The 23,235-nt window shown below is 40.3% G+C and overlaps 1 protein-coding gene across 1 annotated transcript in view; it reads right to left on the bottom strand.

Annotated features, from left to right (window-relative positions):
- Window positions 1–23,235, bottom strand: part of LOC139731480 (neuronal membrane glycoprotein M6-a-like) — a 129,254-nt gene that overhangs the window by 34,115 nt on the left and 71,904 nt on the right. Inside the window, exons 2-3 of the mRNA XM_071642364.1 lie at window positions 9,540–9,738; window positions 41–200 (exon numbers count right to left, since the gene is read on the bottom strand). Of these exons, the coding sequence (XP_071498465.1) occupies window positions 41–200; window positions 9,540–9,738 (359 nt within the window). The remainder of the gene's footprint in view (window positions 1–40; window positions 201–9,539; window positions 9,739–23,235) is intronic.

The following is a 23,235-nucleotide window of genomic DNA, read 5'->3' as shown; positions in this document are numbered from 1 at the left end:
CACGGACTGACGTAACAATCACAATCTGCTGCCCACTTACCACGGAGGTGGAGATGCGTCCGACACACTTCATGGCCCGCCTGCCGCAGGCGTTCTTCTTCGATGGTCCCGCCGTCATACAGGCCATGATGAGGAGAAGCAGACCGAAGCATCCGATGAGAGCCACCAGACCAAACAGGACCCAGAACAACACGGCAGTACTGCAAACCAATAGGACACAAGACAAAAAATCGAGTCAAAAACTTTCACTTGAATTTACTTAATATTTCTAAACAGTGATGTAGCAAATGCATATATTTTTTTGTTAACACAGACGATGAAGATGATCTATACTCTACACTGATATCATGAATACAAATAAACAATATAGATAAGTTGGAACATACATACACACATCCTCACTCTCTCTCTCTCCTTCACACAAACGTAAACTGTATAATGATGTCCTCTCAAGAAAAGACTGAAGCTGAAAGAAGTACTGAGTTTTATGGAAGATTAAAAATATTTGGTATCACTCTGTTTTCAAGGGAGCACAAAGAATTGAATGTTAAGCAATAAAGTCCAGAATACGTGTGAGGACTATGACAAAGACGCCCTAGGAAGTATACAGGAAAAAAAATGCTATATTTTCACATCTTATGGAGAAATAGATTTTTTTCCCAAGCAAAGCAATATCGAATGATTTGGTATGGTATAATACACAGCGCTGCATCATGAATTCTATCACTAGTCTTAGAGCATCAGTATTCCGCAGTTTGAGTATACCCGAAACATTTCCATTCCTGTCACACATCAGAGTTACCCGATCAAGATTTCATCAACATTTCAGATGTGATATTGTCATGCTCTTACGATTCCAGGTCCCTGGAAAGTCCCAGGATGAACAAGCCTTCATACGTGGCAAGAATGTTAAATCACAAATTTTCAGCATTTCCGCCGTCTGCTCACGATACTTCCAATTTGCATAATCGAATCGATAGAACCCCCAGCCCTGCAAACTGCTGCGCAAATAATTTCTCCACGACCGAAAACGCAACAACAACAAAGCCCAAAAGAAAACCCAACAACCGACAACTATACTAACAACCAAGAACCAACAATAACTGTTGGGAGGGTGCTGTTACTCATATTAGACAGCATGTTGGAAGCTACAGAGTAGGAATTAACCCTTTGGGTGCTGGAAGTACCGGTTGCCACAGTACTGCATAGCGTTGTATACACTGTCCAAAGTCCCTACCACAGAAAGGGTTAAGGAATAATCAATGGTATGACCACGTGATGTCTTTGGTGATTATATTTTGTTGCCTTTGATACCACGATGGATTTCGACAAATAAGTAGTGAAATATGTGACGAACAACACAATCTTGCCATTTAATTCAATTCTTCTTGTACCAGGGACTTTGAAAGGTGTGTATAATGCCATAATGGGGTCTTTTGTGCCAATCAGCACAAAACACACTCGAGGAAATATTTGATCATTGTAGGTAGACATCATTAAACTTGAAGTCGTGCAAATATTTCGTTCGTCTAACACTCGTATAAGATTAGTAAGTTTGCTTTTGAATGCAATTACTGATACATGAATGAAGTGTATTTCTTTAAACGCCTGTTGTATTGAAGAAGAAAAATTCATTCCAGTGGAAAAAGGAAAGCTACAGATACAACAAAAAAAGCCATAATATTTTAAGTCAGGGCGCCCTCATTGATAAATCTCAAGGCATGCGCTAACTCCGTGTATTGAGTAGTGTAAGATCCAGCGATTGTCGTGTCACTGCACAATCAGTGTGAAGTGGATCATGAGGATGTTAGAAACCGATCAATGTCTTTTCCCTCGAGAGCTTATCTCGAGCTGACTCAGCTATAGTCATGAATACCTCTAGATGACTATTGTCCATGCAAATAATGTCCTCGCTCTAATGCTTAAATTTCATATTATTCACATTGAAACTGATACCATTATTAGTAATGGTAGTGTTGATAGTTTAGAATAACCATGATCATAATCTCCATCATTGCATATTCATTGTTTTATTTATTACACAGACATAAAGGAGAGGTTCTGTCTTCCGACTCTTGTTCTACGGTGACACGAGCTATCATATCTAAAGCACAACGCTCACTAAACACAACCTAATCCCCATTACACCATCTGTTCTTCATTAGGCTTTTTTTCACTCTTTGCAGTTAACCACCCCCCTCCCCCCCCCCCCAAAAAAAAAGAAAAAGAGAGAGAAAATGATAAAAATCGATGTTACGGAAATTCAACAATGACTGACCCACAAATTGGATTACATAGGACATTGAATGGGCAGACCCGATCGAGTGTATCGATTACAATCGTTTATAATGTGTCTCGTGTTCTCATCACTGTTGTAGGGCGTGTCGTCCGTCCTGTTTTATGCACTGCCTGCGCAAGTCAGAAATGCGACACATGCGTGATGAATGGTGATGCATCGCAGTTCAATGCGTTATGCGTGACATTTTCAAAGGACATGGTTCTAAAAGAGCACAAGTACATTATGCCCATTCGTAAATCTTCATCAACTGAGTGCAGAGTGCTGTGTCTTGAATGTACTGTGCTGGCAAGAAATGAACTACTAATCTTTACTGTAAATCGCTATCATTCGGCGAAAGGAGTAATGCAGTCCCTCCAATGATATTGACTACATACATACATAAAACTATGTGGTCCTTCGTTCTTAATTTCTTGTGTTTTTGAATGAATAAAACAATAAGAAATTGTACTATTCTTTATCACGTAGGAACCATCATAGTTAGGGAGATGCACGTAACAGGAAGGAGGGGTAAATGGGGGAGGAGGGAGAAAGAGAAAAAAAAAGGAGGGGGGGGGGAGAAAACTAGATATGCGTCACCAAGTCAGGATACCCCTCCCCCGTTCGATTGTCTGTTTTGTTTTGTTCCGTTCTTCTTTGCGTCATCTATGCTGTATTATGTCCTCTCTGGGACACCTTCTCTTTCCGCTTGAATGACCTCCCCTTTCCCAAATTCTGCCAATTTCATAGGACTATATAAGAATCACTAAATGTGACGAAATCGGAATAATGAATGAACCCTTCGCCGTTAATCGTCGGCGATTTCACGAGTCCACTTCACCAAAGTGTTTTGTCCATCTCAGAGAGTTTTCAAGCTTTCAACACTCTTTCCCTGCTTTCTTTTCGCACCTCTCGACAACAATATGACGGGCTCGCTTTCATACAATATAGCAAGCGGGAAATGAAATGGGAGCAGAAGATTGGGAACAGACGGTAGTGGCCGAATCGGAAGTGAGTTGCCCGGGGGCGATTTTGTCACTTTGCATAATAGAGTCATGTCAACGTGCATGCATTCGCGCGCGCGTTTTTCGGCGGGAGAATGAGGAAGGACATTCGTACATAGCAGTGACACGTTACAACACGGAGCTTTGAATGAGTGCTGAACAAAGGGAATGGACAAGTTCCCCTCCATCACAACTTTCGCTTCCACGTTTTATTGGTTTAATCGCCCCCTGGGAACTCTCTGCCAAAATAGCGGAGGAAGTGATTAAGACATTCAAGGAACATTGTTTCATCTCATGGGACTGAATGTAGTACATCTTTCATATACGTCTCGTACTCAAATCAAAACATCCTGCTGTCGATATCATTTAGCTACAAGCAATCACGACAAGCATGAAAACAAAAGATGGATCTTCCCTCTACTTCGTCCCTGTTGCCCAATTTAGATTTTTTTTTTTTTTTTTTTTATGAGGACAAGAAAGAACAAAACAAAATTAAACTCGAGGCCCGGACTCGAGGCAAGTGCGAAACACTTGTGTTATCCAACCATCCATTATTCAGAGGTTACGTACGTCCAGGAAGGTGGGAGAGAGAACCTCCCTGGTATGTCGAAACAAAGAAGAGAATCCCGCAGCCGCGTTTTACTGACTTGCTATCAATAAAAACTCACTACCGGGTAGTTACCACCGGCCCTTATACCCCCGGACAGCTTTCCGGAAGGTAATCCAAGTGCAATTTCAATTGATGCACTGGTCAAAGTTGAATGCCCTCTAATAATTGTTCTTAATGACCAAGGATAAGCCTTATGTTTTGTCCCTCAAAAAGGACTCTTCTCTTGTATGTGTTTGTCTTCATTATATTCTCCTGGATGGAAAAAAGAAAAAAAAACCGTTGTCTAGGAATCTTAGTCCAAAAGTATAAGTGTCCGGTGTCGTTGTCCCCGAAACATTTTTGTCCGTCCCTGAATTAGACGCAGATCTATTCAACCAAAAATTCGCTATCTGGTGTAGATGTTGAAGAAGTCTTTCTGGGGATTTTCGTCTCCAATTACATTTAGGTGGACCAGTAATATCTTGTGCTCTCCCTTTAACGCAGTTAATCCAAAGAAGATTTTTTCTTTCATTTTTTCCTCTTTCATTTTTTTTCTCTTAACAAGAGGGAAAAAGATTACAGTCTAATATAGGCCTGCGTCATAATGAGATATTATAACGACGGCGAAAAATGTCTGTATCATCTCAGATGTCATGATTATGATGATATTCTCTGTCTAGTTATGGGGAAAAAATAATCCCCCCCCCCCAAAAAAAAGACGATTCTAAATTGTCTAACTTGTTTCAGTTATTGAAATAACATTCTTACTGTTAGAGGTAAGCGTAGTTTCACGAAGGAAGAAAATGTGGTCTAAGCTGTAAATGTGACGCAAACGCACTCTCTTTTCTATATCGAATAATATGATTTGCAAGATCTTGATATTGGAGTTCCGTGTCTGAGAGACGAAAAGTCTGTCATTCAGCGATTAGTGACATTTTCAGGCTTCATTAACATCAATCGTGACGTGTGAAGAAATAAGAAATGATATGACGAAGGCTTTCCGCGTGGCATATTGTTTTCCCTTCGGGGGAAAGAAATAAAACTAAATGAAAAGCAACATCTCTTGGAGCTTTTTGCAACGATCTCCCTAATAAGGCCCCTCGGAGATACGACCCTAGGAGTCCAACTTAACACACCGGACAGATGAAATGCAGCAAAGTTATGAGCAGGAAAATGGGGAAAATCGTATAGCTTGGGTGACTCACTATTCCCCGCGTAAAGTGGCTTTTATCTCTTATTGATCGCGGGAAAAAATACTACCTCAGTAGGGAGAGGAGGAGGCAGAGTCGAAGGGGAGGAAGAATGGGGTGGGATGAGGGAGAAGGAAAGGGGGAAGGGAAGGGAAGGGGAAGGTGGATGGGGAGGGGGAAGTGAAATGAAGATGAGGGGAAGGGATTGGGAAAGGGAGAGGGACGCGAAGCGGATGGAGGGGAGGGGGTAGGAGGAGGGGATATATCTTAAAGCATAATCACACACATTGACGTTGAGCGGCTGTGGCAATGTGTACAGTCATGCATGATTCCTTCTTCGTACGGTTTTTTTTTCCAGGGATTTTGGGCAACGATTTGGTCGTCTGCTCCAGTTTCTTGCCTCCTGAGTGACTAAACAAAAAATCTCTACTAGCGTTTTCTGGGAAAAAAAAAATCATTGCATTTTGATTGGTTGCGTTGTCAGCTTGTATATACAGAAACCTTAAAGACAGGGAAGAAAAGGGGAATCTGAAGCATATTCTTCTGCGCTTACTGCTTCGTGTCTGAGTGTGATATGGACACAATTGCAAAGAAAAGAATCCCTTAAAAAGAATCAATTTCTACCTTCGACGTGCACCTAAATCATCTACACACACTGAACTCAGAGAGCATGCAAGCCACTTTATAATGTCAAGATGCTTAAAGCTGTATACTTCCTGTTCTAGCAGCTTACGACAATGGAAACCCCAAATGCATTGATATTCAGTTTCCATGGTAACAGCTTGACAACAACTAATCAGTAGCGCGAGCTTCACTTGTTGCTAATGTAACTGTTAATACTATAACATGCAAAATTGCAAACCGCCCTCAGAAAAAAGAAGAAAATGAGCTCAGGTGCTAAAGACACAAAGGCCTAATGCCCGCGGCACAAAGAAGACGACTGTTATGTCAATACACCTACACGTAAGAACACGACAAGTCTGTACCGTATACACATGGACCAGTGGACTGTCCGCGTGTTTTTCGTATCACCATTGCGATAATGTGGCCTGTAAGCTAATCTCCTTGTCTGATTTACCCCCAATACCCCAAGCTGGGCGAGTGTCAATCAGCAACGTCGTACAGCTTAGATAGTGTCATAACGTCTGCTTAAAGGTGGGCATTGTGATCGCAATGCGCATATAAGAGTTAAGGCACATTGCCACTCTAAAGCAAGAACACAACGACTTAGGATTTGATGGGTCTTATCTTTTCCATCATGTTTCACCACAGTGTGTTTTGGCTTCCACAAATGTGGACCCTTTCAGAGAAAAAATTAAGATTTCTAATTTCATGTAATACCAGCCGCCGTCAGATTACGTTTTATATAAAACTGAGTATAGTGCTTTGATTGATGGAGTTCAATATTTTTTTTTATTTTTTATTTTTATTTCTTTTTTTTTCTTTGGGGGGGGTACATCAGCAACTACTTCTACTAGTTCAACTTCTACTACTACTGCTGTTGCTGCTGCTGCTACTACTACTACTACTACTACTACTCCCATACTACTACTACTTCTACATTACTACTACTACTACTACTACTACTACTACTACTACTACTACTACTACTACTACTATTACTACTACTATTTCTATTACACCTGACTACTACTACTATTATCATTACTGCTACTACTGCTGCGACTACTACTACTACTACTGGTACTACTTCTACTACTTCTACTATGACCCATTCAGAGTTGCTGCTCGTTGACAAGTTATCAGTCATGACTATTGTTGCTTTGCTCGTGAATATTCTAGCTGCTGCCCCTCTGTTCTACCAATGCATTTCCCTTGAAATATTCTACCTATGGCAACTACTGCTAATAGCCATATATTCTCCTCTCTCATCAAACTAAACTCCAGACCGTGTTCGGTTTCTCTCTGGCTTGGAAGCATGAGTGGGGATTATCAAGTTCTCGATCAACTATGATTACAGCTGACATTTTGATTGCACGCCGCTCCGGGCTCTTTGAAAAGAAGAAGAAGGGTGGGGGGGGGGGGGGGGAGATCCCTCTCTACTCTACCTCAGTACCTCCCTTCAGTCACTTTACAGGGGCGGGGTGGCCCAAACATCCGTGATATCTCGGCGCAGTATCTACGCGAAGGCTGCTGCTAACCAACGTTTGGAAGAAGCTATAAATGATACCACCATACACAGCATTAGGCGTGTCATCCCATCTAGAGCGACAAAGAAACAGTAAAGAAAAAAAAGAAGGCGTATCGCAACACTGAACCTTTTTTCATGCGTGCTGACAATCTGGAATCTTGTGTTGTCGAATGCTGGCGTTCTACTTTATTGGCTGCTATTTAGTTTTTTGATTTGTGTCATATCAGAGATTATAATTTTGGACGACCCTGCTTTCACCTTACCCAAACTACTTTTCTGATTTTCCTGTCATTACACACGACACATTAAGCCCCGTAATGTAATGTCGAACTCGTGGGTCTCTTTTACCTTAAGTGTCGAACTCGTGGACCTTTTTTGCTTAGTGTCGAACTCGTGGGCCTTGTTTGCCTAGTAGCGAACTCGTGGACCTTTTTGCCGAGTGTCGGACTCATGAGCCTTATATTCCGAGTGTAGTACACATGGGCTGTATGACTCATGGGCATTTTTTTCAATGTCGAACTCGTGGCCCGTATGACTCGTGGAATGACCTCATACGCAAGAGGTGTAGATCCACTGTTTTTACTTCTTTCTATACAAAACAGTCATAAGAAGAAGAGTTTCCCCAGAGTTGGCAGGACTACATGAAAGCTCTCTCTACAGCACAACAGTAAATGTTGTTGACTGTTCAGCATCGAAAGATGTTTGGACACCGAGTGACATCACGGCCTGCAAATGCAATTACAGTGACGAATGAGGTATCAATTCATTTCGGAGTTGCATTGTTTAGACTTGATTAGGCCGAGACATTGGTATACGACAAAACTATCTCGTTCGGTCCGTCCAGCGCGGCCAAAACCCAAGTCTCGTTTGGTCCGGCCCGGGAGAATGTTTGCACTGGTAGACACGAGATGGCCCTCGGATGATGGAGTGCCCCGAGTTAGGAATCGAGGGGGGCTTAAGATAAATTGAGGCTGTCGGCAAGGAAGTCATACGAAGTTAGGCACGAAGTATAGTTTAGCGGTTCTTCTGTCCAAAGACCTCTGCCGAGAGGGTTGGAGACTCACTTCGGCCTTGTAATTTGTGATATAGCTATGTGGCGTGCTTTTGAAATTGATACATCCGCATACTGAATGTGACAAATATACTACAAATAGCATTTTGTATGGTAACTTGCCATGCTATTTCTGTTTAGCGTGCTCGTATAGACTGATTAGCTTCAATGACACCAATGCAGACGAATGGAATGCTTTCCATTTTCTATCCGCCATCATGATAATGACAATGGACATGCAGAATCTAGATCATCTTGTGCATAAATTAAAGATGAACTGTGTAAAGAGCTCACTCATTTATTCTACAGTATTTCTTTAATATTCATTACCTTGTGATAAGGATTCTAAATGTTGAATAAGTGGTGCGTGTATATCGGTGGCGTCTGTGCATGTTGTTTTTGTAGTTATTTTTTTACATCGTGTGCCATCTTCACAGAAAATAAAAGGGCGTGATTATACACTAGAATGTGTACAGCACCCTCTCATTTTTATGAAAATATAACTTCAGAATGAAGTCAGTAAATTTACCAATGTCTTGGTCTTACCCTTCAATAAACTTTCAATGACTTTTCCTTTATATAGCTGTCTGCTTTACTGTGCCTGTTTTAAGAATATTATTCCCTCTACTGAAAACGATTTAAGATCATTTTATTTCATCACTCTTGACAAACAAGTTATTTCGTTTCATCTTAAAGGATTTGCTCCCTTTCACTTTTGAAAAAAAAAACACCTGACGAATGCTCTTCTTCTCCTTTTTTCTTATTCTTCTATTTCATCATCATCATCATCATCATCTTCATCTTTTTCTTCATCTTCTTCTTTGTCAACTATAAATAACCTCTGACCTGCTACCTCTAACCTCTGAAGGTGGTCGAATGTTTGCTTTTGTCTTATCCTTTGTAAAACTCGCTACTTTGTCACATCAATTTATTTCTGTTTTCCCCTCTCCACTCCTTGTTCACTTGGCATCCCGAATGGAGTAGACAGAATATGTCTGCCACTGCCTTACCCTTGGAAGAAAATTGGTGATTATTTTAATTTTAACTGTTACCTCACGGTCTACATTCACTAATTTTCGAACTAGAGAGTAGACAGATCTTTGATTTGCGTCTGTCTAAATGGCCTTTAGCCAGGAATTCAACATAGGTAGCTAATTCACAGCCTTCTTAAAACTGCACTGTTTACAAACTAACGCTTCATTTAGAAAGTAGACAAAACTCTGTGTTTGTTTGTTTGTTTGCTTGCTTGTTTTGTTTTGTTCTGTTTTATTTTCTCACCCTTGGTAGAACTTGCTGCTTTGTTTTGTCTCTGTCGGATCGAGGTGCGTCCCTCGGAACATTTGCTCCACGGTGTCGTCGATGGACAGGATCTCGTACGTCATGAGGGCGAGCCCGCCGGCGAGGACGAGCAGGGCGAAGATGGTGGCATAGGGGACGCGCCGCAGACATCGACACAGTGCGTAGTCACAACAGTTCACTGCGATCAATCGGAGAAGAAAGAAAGGAAAATGAAATAATATATGATTTCGGTGTTCAAAATTCACATGTTTATTATAATTGTGATACTTACACATGTACTGTAGATTGTAAAGAAACAAAACAATAACATAATACATTGAGCACGTTGAGCCTCGTGAGAAAACATTTCAATATTGGCGTTACAGGTTGAACAAATTGTGAAAAACACACACGCACACACACACATACATACACACAAAATGTATGCATAACTATATATTCATCAATGTGTGAGGTATACCTTACAGGTGGAGCATTAGATTGTATGCACGTTTTTTTTTTGTGTTTTTTTTTTTGGTGTGTGTGTGTGTGTGTGTGTGTGGGTGTGTGTGTTGGAATAAGCACGAACTCGCACAACATCACGTCGTTACACAGCATAAAGTGATACCTGCGCGAAACAGACTCCTGCACTGAGGAACGAGATGGTTTGACTGTTTGAATAAGCGTTGGTTTCATAGGATGTGCCAAAACAGTCGCACGCAGTTGCCACAACATTATGAATATTGTATTCTTATTTTCTCTCGAAAAAGTTTCTGGCGAGCGCAATTCATGACATACAAATAGAATCTGATTTATCTATAACACGTGACTGTATGGTGACTGTTTCAGTTTGGAGCCGAGTAGAGATTTCGTATTCTGGGCGCAGTCTCCAGTCGGTCTTGCATTTAATCATGTTCAAGTGACTGCCGTAGGGCAATTCCTTGTTCAAGACTACAATTTTTGAAGCAAATTTTCATGAGCTCAGCGAGCAGTGTAATCCCACTAAAAATTGAATACTGTCCCTGACAGATGAAAGACGCCAAAAGGCCGCCTCCCTCTTCCTTCTTCATTTTTTTTTCATTCTGAATGTCTTCTCTTCCCCCATATTGCTTCCACGCTTCTCCTTTCTTCATTTATGATATCTTCATTTCCTTCTCACATGAATCCTTTCTTTTCTCGCTCCCTTCCTTGCTGATTCTCCTGTCTTCCAGCTTCATCTGTTTGTTTGTTTTTTATTTGCTATCTTCATCCTTTCTCATCGCATTCCTCATTTTTCTCTCCCTCTCAATCAGATACTATTATATTTTATGTTCTTCTCTTCCTTTCTTCTTTCTACACCTAGTGTATCTTCTTCGGAATCTACTTCCTACTTGTTGTCTTGATTATCATTCTTCCCTTCTTTCTATCCCCCCTCTATCCCCTTTTCTTCCGTTCTTCACTCTATCCTCCTCCTTTCTCCTTCTTCCTTCCCCATCAATCTCACAATTTCCCCATCTCACCCTCCTCGGAGATTCCGTGGCGACATAAGAGCATAAGATATGCTTATCTCTCGTATCAGGAGCGAGGACGAAGAAATGCACTGAGTGTAATTTCAGCAGTGGCTATACGCAGATAATGATGGATACGAAATAATCCAAGATACATGGGCGATCGCCATTATTCAGTGTTTTACCAGAGTGTGTAATTTTGCATGCAAATTGCATGATATGTGCCGGATAAATAGAAATAGCTGAATCTACTGGGAAGATTTTAAAGAATAAAGAATCTGTGAAGGGAACGTGTACTAGCACAACAAAAGTGTCAAAAGAAAAGATATGCGTATTGCATGAAATTAATGTACATTTTTGTAATCGCCGGGGATTTTGTATCAGCATTGTACTGCAGTGACGTCAATTCTAGTCACGTGACATAGAAAACTAATTTGACAGCGTGCCAGCGATAAACGATTAATTTCCTTTGTCTGGTCCCCATTGTTGAAAAGCATTGGTTTTACCTGGTAATAAATGTTTCCCCCACTTGGGAAATATACTGTGAAGCCATCAGAAAAATGAAATAATAGTCGGCGGCACTTGGTCTCAGTAACGCTTCGTATTAATGTTCAGATGAAAACTATTTCTGATGTGCTTTTAACGAAATATAACTCCCTTTGTTTGCCGTTGTTATGAGGTATATGTGTCATAATTACCATTTTTAATGGGTAAGGCTATCACATGGCACGTGTGAAGAGGACGCCGGTGTCATACACTGTCACATTGCTCCCTCTGTTAGCTGAAAACACATCGTGGTGTTTTTACAGGCGCCACGGATTTCGTCCATCTGGCTTTTAGCCTCGAGTAGAACGATACGTTTACATTTTGGGAAAACCTCACAATAAGAGGGTCTTCTCGTTTAATAACGACAATGAAATCTGTACTACTCTGGCCACCAGCTTGGTATGGTATCTCAAGTCATGCCCGTGCAGTAATCCTCTAATAATCTATGATAGCTTTGCAACAAAATTAAGCTAACGAGTCCAATAGAATAAGTTTATGAAAGAAGAAACATAGAAAACAAACAGGCAGGTGGGCTTCGCATTGGTCGCCTTGCAAGACATGGCACCCTTGTTCCATAGATGGGTCAGTATACTCCTGAATAATTATATCGCTTTCAAAGCTTGGAGAAGCAAACTTGGGTTCATATATAAGGTCTCATAAAAGCAACAACAATACACGGATGCTTCTCACAGTGGATAAGGGAAATTGAAAAAAAAAGGAAAATCTTGTGTTGAACAATTTGTTTTCACGTTGAGTATTTCGTCATCTAAAATAACGATGCTGCACAAACTTCGAATTAAATCATCACACAAATTATTTGGCTTGTTTTTTTTTTTTTCGCGTGTACTGTGTTTGTGTGCGTATGTTCCGTAGTTAATGATTAGATATAGCCATTGTTACTCCGACGATATCGCTCCTTTAAAGCCACCATAGTGTTAGTCATGACGCCACTTCACACAGCAGCACTGGCTAGTATTAGAGTGAAGCGGGCCGTAGAGTATAATACGTCTATACGGGCGAGGCACATACGTATTTCTCGGCAGCTATTTTATGTTCGCTCGGCCACGGCGTATACGAATGGAGGAGGCATACCTGTAATTGATCGACCGTTTGATTCACTGACCCGGAAGGAAATTGCTGCCACGTGAGCCGTGAATGCACGCGGTATCACAGTGATGAATCATGAATTGTTCGGGACAAAGTGACAAAATAACCCCCGGGAAAGTCAGAGGCTAATTTTCAGGGAGTGCCCCCCCCCCCCCCCCCAAAAAAAAAAAAGACACGAGGTTGCTCGCATGTGCAGAGTTAATCCCATTCACCTGCGTGCCAATTCATTACAACACTTATGCTCTGAAGGAGAGTAACATGAGCAAAGAGAAAGATTTGATGGTCCAGTTGCAGGTAATAAGTCAACTGGAAAGCTGAATCCGCCATGTCTACCGTAGATAGTACAGTCCATAGTTGTGATATTTCCCAGACGTGTCACCGCCATACTCTTGCTATCCCTATTATACTCGTGTGTACCTGTATACATGCGCGGATGGATATTGCTTGTCGCTAACGTGCGTGGAAACTTGAATGATTAGTAATTCTTATTTCTTTCCATGCACTTCACAAGCACTGTATATTATTTCTAAATAATCAAAAGGCCAGTGACAGAAAGGCATGGCGCATCAAGACGCAATGAACATAATAACATAACAGTTGCTATGGTAATACAAATGTGGACTCATTCTCAGGAATAAAAGAGCACAATTTCAAAAGCACCGTTTACAATAATTGGGAGTAGTGATTACAAAAATGTTCGAGTTCTCACATTATTTTGATACAAATGTATAGTTCAGTTGTATCACAAAACATCCTACCACACAAAAATTTCGCAGTAAAGCCATAAATATAAGGAGATATCACTAATTTTCTCAATAAATGACTCTAGACGGTTTATTCTAGACTTTATTTGAATAAAACTATTGTTGATATTGTGCTTATTTAACAATATTCAGCACTGATTATACTGAATAACATTTTTACATTGGTATTTCCTATCACATTTTACAACTATTTTGACACACACTTTTTTTTTCATCTGCAAATGGTGAGTAGTGGCTTTATGATAGAATGAAATAAAAAAAAAGCACGGCCAGGTTTACACCATTCTACTTATCAGAGAAGCACATTACCAATTCACGCCAGCAGTTCTAAAATCGACAGCAGGTGTTCAGCATAGGGTCTATCTAAAAAAAAAAAATAGCGACCCACCCCTGATAGCTTTGGCTTTCATTATTTGAACATGTCGAAGCCTCACCGGTGTAATGATATTAATTCTCAAGGTCGACTCCTCGTGGCCAAAAAAAAATCTCTCGACCAAGACGGAGGAAAGACGGCTCGGGATTACTTTAAGGAGAAATCGGAAGGTGCGATCGATGACGGAATCAGATGAGTTGCATGCCCCCCCCCCCTCCCCTCGCTAAAGACAAGCAGAGAATGCAGCATCGATGCCGCATGCAAGAGGCGATCGAAGCTGGATGATGGTGCATAAATTTTCTAGCTCCACTATTGACATCCTCGACATCACACTATTGATCCCAAGATACCACATCATTAAAAACCAACAGACAATCAACAAAAAAACACTTCCCCCCCCAAAAAAAAAGAACAACAACAGTCGTAAAACAGCCTTGACAGCGGCGCGTTGATTCAAAGATTCTTTTTAAACAGCATGTCAAATTTCTGCCATTGTTTAACACTATCTACCCCTGATGTGGAACTATTATGCATTGCTATCGGCCCTAGTGCAGTGGGTGATTATACGACAGTGCGTATATCTATAGAAGGAGACGAATCAGATTTTGTTCCAAATAGTTGATTATGAACATTTTTACCTACAAACAATGATGATGTGGGCAGGGCATATTTGCTGAAGACTATTCTTGACAAAATTCATAAATATGGGTATACTGGAAGGCAAGGATGCCCAAATGTCATCTTCAAATGTTGATATAATTAGATGCAAGACCATCAACTGTAATGTGAAATATGGACTTATGCTATTTTCAGATCGAAATGCCAAACAGGTATTATTTACCCGTTGACGTGATTTTTTAAAAGATCTAAACGTGTCAACGCTAAGCAGTTCTAACCTACTATTTTATCGAAGAAAAGGTATGAGGAGGCACAAGAAATCGCAATAAAAAAGAGAGGGAGGGGTGGAAAAAGCGGCGAGATGATAAAAGCGCCTCTGTCTGTCTATTGTCAACGGGTACAATGCACAGACTGCGGTGTGAAATGCAATCCCGACCACTTTGAGGTAACTGTGATACCGTCGCCTTCCCAAGCGGTGTTCTCTGACCTCAGCACTAAAAGTCCTTTAGTTAGAGCGAAAGCGTGCCTCCTCAGGGGAAAAACGCGCTAGCTCGTGATTTTTTTCCCCACCAAAATTCGTGTTCGAAAACCTAGCTCGCATCATTAAAATTCAGCTGTGAGCGATACCTCATTTGCACATGAAATGCCCCCAAAAGTTCACATTTGGCAGGTCATTTTGGGTTGTGAGGGATGATATTATTCAAATTTTCACAGCATGGTGTCGCGGAAGGGGACGAAGAACAAAGGGATCAGGCTCGCCTGTCTCGGGCACAAGAGAAAAGTAGAGAGATTAGGCGAGATTGAATCCAATGGAGTATCCCACTCATCCGACTATACGGGAAGCTGTGTATAGCCTAGAACCATCTTTTGTAATAATCTGCGAATGACACCAGACCACAACAAGATACCTGACTCACATTTTTGTAAAACTCTGGTTTAAAGGTATATATACTGTTTACCTTTGGGAGCAGTGATTTAAAGAATGTTCAAGATATCATGTCTGATGTTTGATCCATATGCATAGGTCAGTTGTACCACAAACATCCTATCATATAAAATTTTCGCAATAAAGCCTACAATATAAGAAGATATCAATATTTTTCTTAATAAACCATAACTGTATACGGTGTATGGAAACATTTTTATTATAACTATTGTTCGCATTTTGTATATCTAACAATACTTAATATCGATTATACTGGTTCAAATTTTTACATTGGTTGTTTCTATCTCTAACTCACATTTTAGAACTATTTTGAAGCACTAAAGCTGGGTTTTTGTTTCATGTGCAAAGGGTAAATAAATGCCTTTAAAATTCAGCTCTCAATCACCACATATCGCCAAGTATTAAAAATTCTATGTATAATAACGAGACACGGAATCCAAGAAAACTTCATCTTTATATAACACACGCACACAAATACACGCACGCACATACACACACACGCACACACACACCCTCACACACTCTCACACATACACACACACACACACACACACACACACACTAGCAAAAGCAACTCGACAGCTTACTCATGTAATATAATGACGTCCACATTTGCCCCTGTGTTTCCAGATCATTGATCGGCTGACTAATGTGAAGAGAGCGAGAAGTAGGCGGGAAGGGGGCCACATTGGGGTATTAATATGAATATTTGATAACGAATTGCACAGAAGGATCTGGAAGAATATGTCACTAAGTCCGTTCACTGTCAGCAACTTTAACCTGCATTTACGTTTCAGTGTCTTGTTGGCTAGATTTGATGAAACATAATCCATGCATGCCCTAGATTTTTTATATTTTGACGGAGAAACATTGTAAAATAATTTAAGTTTTTTTTTATGACAACAGTGAAACGATGAAAATTAGATCACAATAACATGCTGACATTTTCTACTCCAAGGAAATCACCTGAGAAAGCTGCATAGTGCTTTATTTTTGGACGACCTTGACAAATTAGAAAACCCCGAGCGGAAATGGGACAGCAGACGCTGACTATATTATACACACGAGTTATCTACTGCTGATATAAACATATTATATGCATATAATCTTTCTCATGCCCTCTGAACATAGTAGTTCGGAAATTTTTCATTTTCAATTCTTTTTAGGTGTGATAGGTGAGATATCACGAACACTATTCAATAATTGGACTCATCTCCATTTTTGCGTTTGTACGTTTTTTCATGGGGGATGTTTGTTAATCGCAAGATCTTGGTGCTTTTAAGGGGCTTACATGCAGTGTACTAACTTTTTGCATTATACTAATTATAGCAAGAGCATTGCACGCTCGTGTTTGCAAAGAGCTGTAGTATTTGATATGATTATAGATTTCTTGTGTTTATTCTGATGTACACCTTTAAGGTTAGAGGTCTACGGGGTCCTAATTTCTGTAATTCCATTGGCAAAGGGATAATCCCATTTTCAATTTCAGCTGCACATCCAAAGGCAGCAACACGTGCTGGACGTCTGGGGAAAGAAACTAAAAAAAGTAAAGATTGAATCGTCTGTTTGTCTTCGGCCGGCCACTCGTGTCTTTAACACTGTGCAACCAATGGTTGGGTTGAACCACTGTGTTTTTGCTTAAAACGCTCCTTCCAAAGATTAGAGCTTATTCCCTTTAGGGTTTGGAATGACTGGGAATCATGTAGAACACTATATCTTTTGTCACTGCTAACCAAGTTAAGTGTGAGTGCAACTTCACTACACGGTCTCTATCTGTAGGTCGCATTCAAATGGTGAGTTAACCACGCAAGGTTTGAAGAAAAGAGAATTAGAAATCGAGGGACAAGGCTTTAGAAGGCATCATAATTATTATTATCTTATCGAATAAAAGAGTACCACCTACAGGTATCCTCGCAAATATTAGCTTGCCAAACCCTACATGCAAATATTAGACTGTCAAGACTCCTGTATACCTGCGCAGTCTGTAAGAGGGACGTTATACATATACGTCGCATCTTAATGGGAATTGGCTCAAATGCCAAATGGGAAGCTGGGTAAATATGTAGCGTATGGGTTCAGCTTCAATGTTCGTAAAAATGAAGGCTAATTCAATTAAAGCGCGCGGCAGACCGCTTCTTCGATCACATGTGCCTTGAGTTAAGCCATCCCCGGACCCCAGTAAGGGGCTTTATGATAATTCTTGTATCTTCTCTGGTTCATCCGTGACTCGCGAACAGTGTCCTATCTTTCCCCCCACCTCCAATTCTCTTCGTGTCCTAATATTTTGCACATGTATTTTAATATGCCTACGTCTGATTGGCAATATTTTGATAACCTCTACGCTACAGTGTCTAGAAGTGTATAGATAGGTAAAACTGAAATATCTAATATTGAATGGAAATTAGAAATTGAAATTAAGTAAAGTTCCTGTATTGTTTATTATTAAGGTTGAAATCTATTCAGTTACGTATGTTTTCAATATTTGAAGTTTTATAATATTTCTGTGAATGTCTAATAATCCATACAAGAATGCGCGTAATCAACACTGATTATGATTTTGATGCCATTTGATTCCTTGTAACTTATTAGAATAAGGATTGTTTCCATTTCAAAAGGGCATGGTACAAAGGATTATGAATAATATGTGGGGATAACATAATGTAGTAGTTTATATCTATCATTTTCCTCATCTGTTTGTTCTATGCCTATCATCTACGTAGCTTTGAGTCTGTTCTTACACCTAAACAAGAATGTAGGCTTACTGAGTGACAGACTAGTATCATGCATGGAGAGAGAAAGATGTCATTACTAGCATCCATTTTATTTTGAATTCTAGCTGATAATTCTAACTGATGGACATTCCATTCCCTCTACCAGCTTAAAGGTAGAAGAAGGGGAAGGAGGGGGGGGGGGGGGGTATGACGTGCTCCTATTATGTGGATGGCTGTAGATGCAGAACATGACACAGTATCCAAATCATCATTCACATTTTCGACTCATTACGTGATGATAATACGCCGCATATCATGAAATGATATCTGATGCCCTAGAAAATTACAAAATCGCTCTCCACTATACTGGTGATTAACGTACCGGGTAGCGAGATGACTGTACAAGCATTACTGCCGAACTCATTAGTAAATAATGTGGCACAATGTCCCTCCAGAGGATTGGTAATTGGGGGGGGGGGGGGGGGGGGCTGGAAGAGCTACACTACGCAAAGTTTAACCCTGTGTAAGCTTTGAGTATGCCTTGATACAGAAAACGTCATAACCGTAACGCACAATGTAATCATATACAAGGTCCCCGGCACAGGAAAGGTTAACAAGCAGCTCCATCAGGTCGGACGAGGAAATCAGCGATGCTTTGATGAAGGACGGTTGAATAAGTTTACTTTTACGACAAACTCAAGATTATGGGTGGGTCTATGTCTTTATAAACGCGATATATCAATAAGAAAATATAAACGCATACACACACACTCACTAAAAAAAAAAAAAACACGAAATGGTAAATGAACATTTTAACTGTTATGGACTTTACTTTATATCTATTTTTCTTTTTCTTAACCTGTTTGTGTCAATGAAATGAAATAGTGGTAATAGCACTGCCTCACATGGTGTTCCACAGCAGGGAATACCGTATCTTGATACGATATCATGCCGTATATATAACATGCTTGGTTGAGACAGACCCGAGTGTGTCAGCCTATTGCAACGCTGATGAATCTCCAGTTGCCATGGCAACTTCGTCTAGTCTAGTGTCTCCCTCTCTCACACTGTCTCTCAATAAGCATTGTCTGAATGGTTGGCAGGTTGTGGAGTCACTTTCAATGTCTAGAAAGCAGCGATGTCACGGACTGTACACCTGAGCCATGCATGCACTGGTTTGGATTGGCATCAGCGCGATATTATAGTGAGACATTACACACGAAATGTTCATGAAAAACACAATGATATCTGACATTATACATCTGACAAGCTATCTGATAAACTTATGTATACAATACACTAACCCAGTCTTAGCCTATAATCTATCGAGTACAAGTAGATTCCAAGTAATCATATCTGAAGTGATCACAAACTCGACGTTTATTTTATAGGACCATTCGTGAAAAGACAGCCTTTGTCTGACGGCAGATCGTGATTACAGTGTATCAAAACAAAATGGTTCCTATATAGGGGCGGGCTCTCAACATGCATTGTCTGCTGGGCCCATATAGGCCTGCAGGTGATGAAGTAACCTAATGCATCTTTATGCGGATCCTTGCGTGTGTATTGGTAGTTGATATTATATTGGTAGACAGGGTGTGGCTGTCGCTGTTCCTCCAGCGTGTTTCCTCGCTGTTCTCCTCAACACAGATACGAAAAGTCGACGGAATCAGCGAACACTTTTCACTATTGAAAGCAGCAGTTGGCTATAAGTGTGAGTGCTATACGTCAAATCAATTTAATTAATTTATTTCACCTCAATGCTAATACGCCTTCATGAAAAGAGCTTCCTATTCATCATCCCACCCAACGTACCCTGCGCATCTACACGCATGAACACTCAACGAGAATATGTGGAGGTACTTTGTTTTTTCCTCTACTGCATGGTTCCTGCACCAGGTAAGAGAAAAATTTTAATAAGCACTTAGCTTAGTCGTCTGTCTCGTGGTGTTTTGAATTATTAACACTCCCGGTTGTCACTCGTACGAAAAAAAACACACAAAAAAAAACCTTCCCGCCTAGTTTACCGGATAGTGGAACACTCATGATTTCATTATCCAGATAGACAATATATTGTTTGATATATTTATTCGCTTATAGTACAAATTTTGCCCATATTATACTCGACAGTGCTTGATGTCGTTTTCATACGAAATGATGATTTGTATACCATATTAGCACGTCTATATTTTGTGTGACAAACACTCAGTTAAAACTGAAAAGAACATGCGGAGAAATGAAATTCATTAATAATAAGAAAGAGAGAATGCGACACAACAGCAACAACAACAGCTTCCCCTCTGTCTGAAGTTGGTATTTCGATGGACCTAATATCAATCTTATACTTAAATGCAGAAAAGCAACAAGACCCAAAGAAGGACGAATCGCACAGAATGTGATTATATATTGTAACCAGAATTGCATGTGAGGACACCATTATTAACACATTTTCATAAAACAACTAACCCTTTCAACTGTCATTTCAGAATGAAAATAGATGGCAATTCTTGCATCATCAGTTTTCCTGTCTCACTCTAATCCTTCCTTCTTTCCCTTCTCTCCCTTTTTTTTTCTACTATCACTCACTCCGCTGGACTAAGAGGAGACATTTTCTTCACTGGTGTACTGGATTTCTTTTCCCACCCTATGTTGTGGCAATAAAAACATTGTTTGATGCTAAAAACCCGCGGGGTCGCAGACGCATTCAGTTTAATCCTGGGCCCGCTGTGTTGTCATGATTTATGAGTCCGACTGATACTTTGTGTTCAATTCGACCTGATGAAAGGCAATTAATCATAAATCACTTCTCTTAGGAAATATTTGCCGCAGAGAGAAGATAAAGCTGGCCTAGCTATCGGGCAATTCAAAGTCCCAATCTAGATGGTTACTTCATCTCCGAGGATCGCTCAGGGAGCATGTCATATTTGTTCAATCTAATGCTATTAGTCTTCCCCCCTTTTGCCCCCTGGATTCAATTTGTGCAATCAGTCATTTTCTTTTTCATAAAACAATTTAAGCTTTTTTGATACAATGCATGATTACTTGAGTAGCTAAAGGCTGTCTACATCCCTGGCAGCATTTAAAACATGGGGCGGTCACTCCTCAAAACGCGGAAGAAAAACTAGTTTGTCGGACAAAATGAGCTTTATTAAAAAGAAGCGTGAAAAATTTTTTCAAACACGTGTTTAATCACAACGTACGCGCGAGAATTATATCCGCTTTTAGTATTACAATAGAACGTGTGCAAATCTGAAACCTTTGGAGTACACACAAAACTACCACGCACACACACACATACACCCACACACAAACTAACGCGCAAACTATCACTGTGGATGCTAGTATGCGATGGACGTGTGGGTAAAGTGCGTCTTCATTCCGCATTTCAACATCCTAAAGTCCCTGTCTTTTTGAGCGAATCACAGTTATCTCAAAAAGGGTGACAGGATCACATTGGCTTAAATCATCGACTACTGAGATATGGTGGTCATTTAAAACTATGAGCTGATGCCTTTTGTGACGGGTTTCCACTTTTCAGTTCCATGGGATGGGTAGGCCTATCGTCCAACCACTCACATTTTGAATATAAAGGGTGAACAGAATAAAACAGCAAAGGAAACAAAAGAAGGAAGAGCAAAGTGGGAAAAGTTTGATATTTTTGTAGAATGAATTAGGAAAAAACAAAACATTGAGAGGGTTATATTTTTCTATTCTAAGATACAGAAAACCATAATCAAATATGATTTAGCATGGAATTACTGCTCAAGGAAATTTAAGAGACTGGTGATTAAAGTCAACACGACATAACCGCAAAAGATGGTTTCAACAAAAGAATTCGGTAAACATCTCTTTTGTCATCATATTCTTTAATATCGCTCATGATAACGAATCCAGTCAGACCATTTATCTCAAAGAAACGATGAAAATGTGCATCGGATATGTACAACTACCGTCTACAGACATACGCACATAATTCAATATAATTATTGTCTAAAGAGCGTTTCAAAGATCTCTGTCTTTTTACAGAAACATCAGACCTTTTGTAGTGAGGGGGTCATGTTGTTCTTATAATAATCATGTCCATGTTCGTAACAATCTCGTCTCTAAAGAAGAACAAAATCCAGCTAGACGCCGATAAAGTGAACAGAGAATTTGTCTTAATTGCCCGCCATCCCTCCATCCATGGAGGCAGTGGAACCTAGAATAGATCTTTTCTTGGAATTTCCAGGCCAAAACGGAGGCAAACACGCTCCGTCGCGAGGATCTAGCCAGCAGTGGCTAGTTAACCTCGCGGACGGTGAGATTTTCACACAAAAAGACACTGCGAGGGCGAAATGGGGGAATATGGGTGTGTTTCACCGTCATGTGCACTGCGCATGCGCTCCTACATTAATCCCCGCCATTTTTTTCGTGGCGCCGCGGAAAAACGAGAGCATGGAGATTTGTGTGTTGTGTGCGTGCTGATGGCGTGCATGGCCGAATCTTGTCTTCGAACTGCAATCACTCACGAGTCTCACTATACAATTTGCAAGTAACCCTCTATGTATCTGGTTGTTTTTATAATATCCCTCAATATTTTCCCCTCTCTCTGCCATTTTTAAAAAATGATATCCGTGCATTTCTAAGTACTCTCTACCGCTTGTTCTACTCAGCATTATAATGTAAGATATATTGCCCCTGATCTGCATGATACCGTTGAGCATGATAGTTTTCAAGTCATTCAACGGTATCGTTTTCTTTAAGTAATCGATTCTTGTACATTCTAATCCTTCAGAACCATATGACCCAGTTCGGGGGGGGGGGGCATAGTATCGATATGTCGTGATACAAGGATGAAATATTTAAGGAGGGACTAAAAAAAACCCCACACATTTTGATGATGTCAATTATTAAGGAGTCTTTCCGACTGACCGAATTCGTTTCCCATAACATTATCAGTGACTGGCGGAGAACATGACGCATGAAAGCGATACTGACATTAATGTAACGCTCTAAAAAGTTGATGATCAGATGTAACCTGCACTGCTTCCTATTACTCATGACAATTGTATGAATTCACAGCGGTGCAACTCCGAGCTGAGTATACTGTTGATTTATTAAAGTCACTTTCGAAACCGATTTCAAGGCCAGTTTTCAATAGACCG

Source organism: Diadema antillarum, unplaced genomic scaffold (genome assembly GCF_040938485.1).
Source record: "Diadema antillarum isolate AM-2024a unplaced genomic scaffold, OU_Dant_1.0 seq00000375_RagTag, whole genome shotgun sequence".
Lineage (NCBI taxonomy): Eukaryota > Metazoa > Echinodermata > Echinoidea > Diadematoida > Diadematidae > Diadema > Diadema antillarum.
The sequence above is the reverse complement of the archived record's forward strand: the minus strand, read 5'-3'. Positions and strand labels throughout refer to the sequence as shown.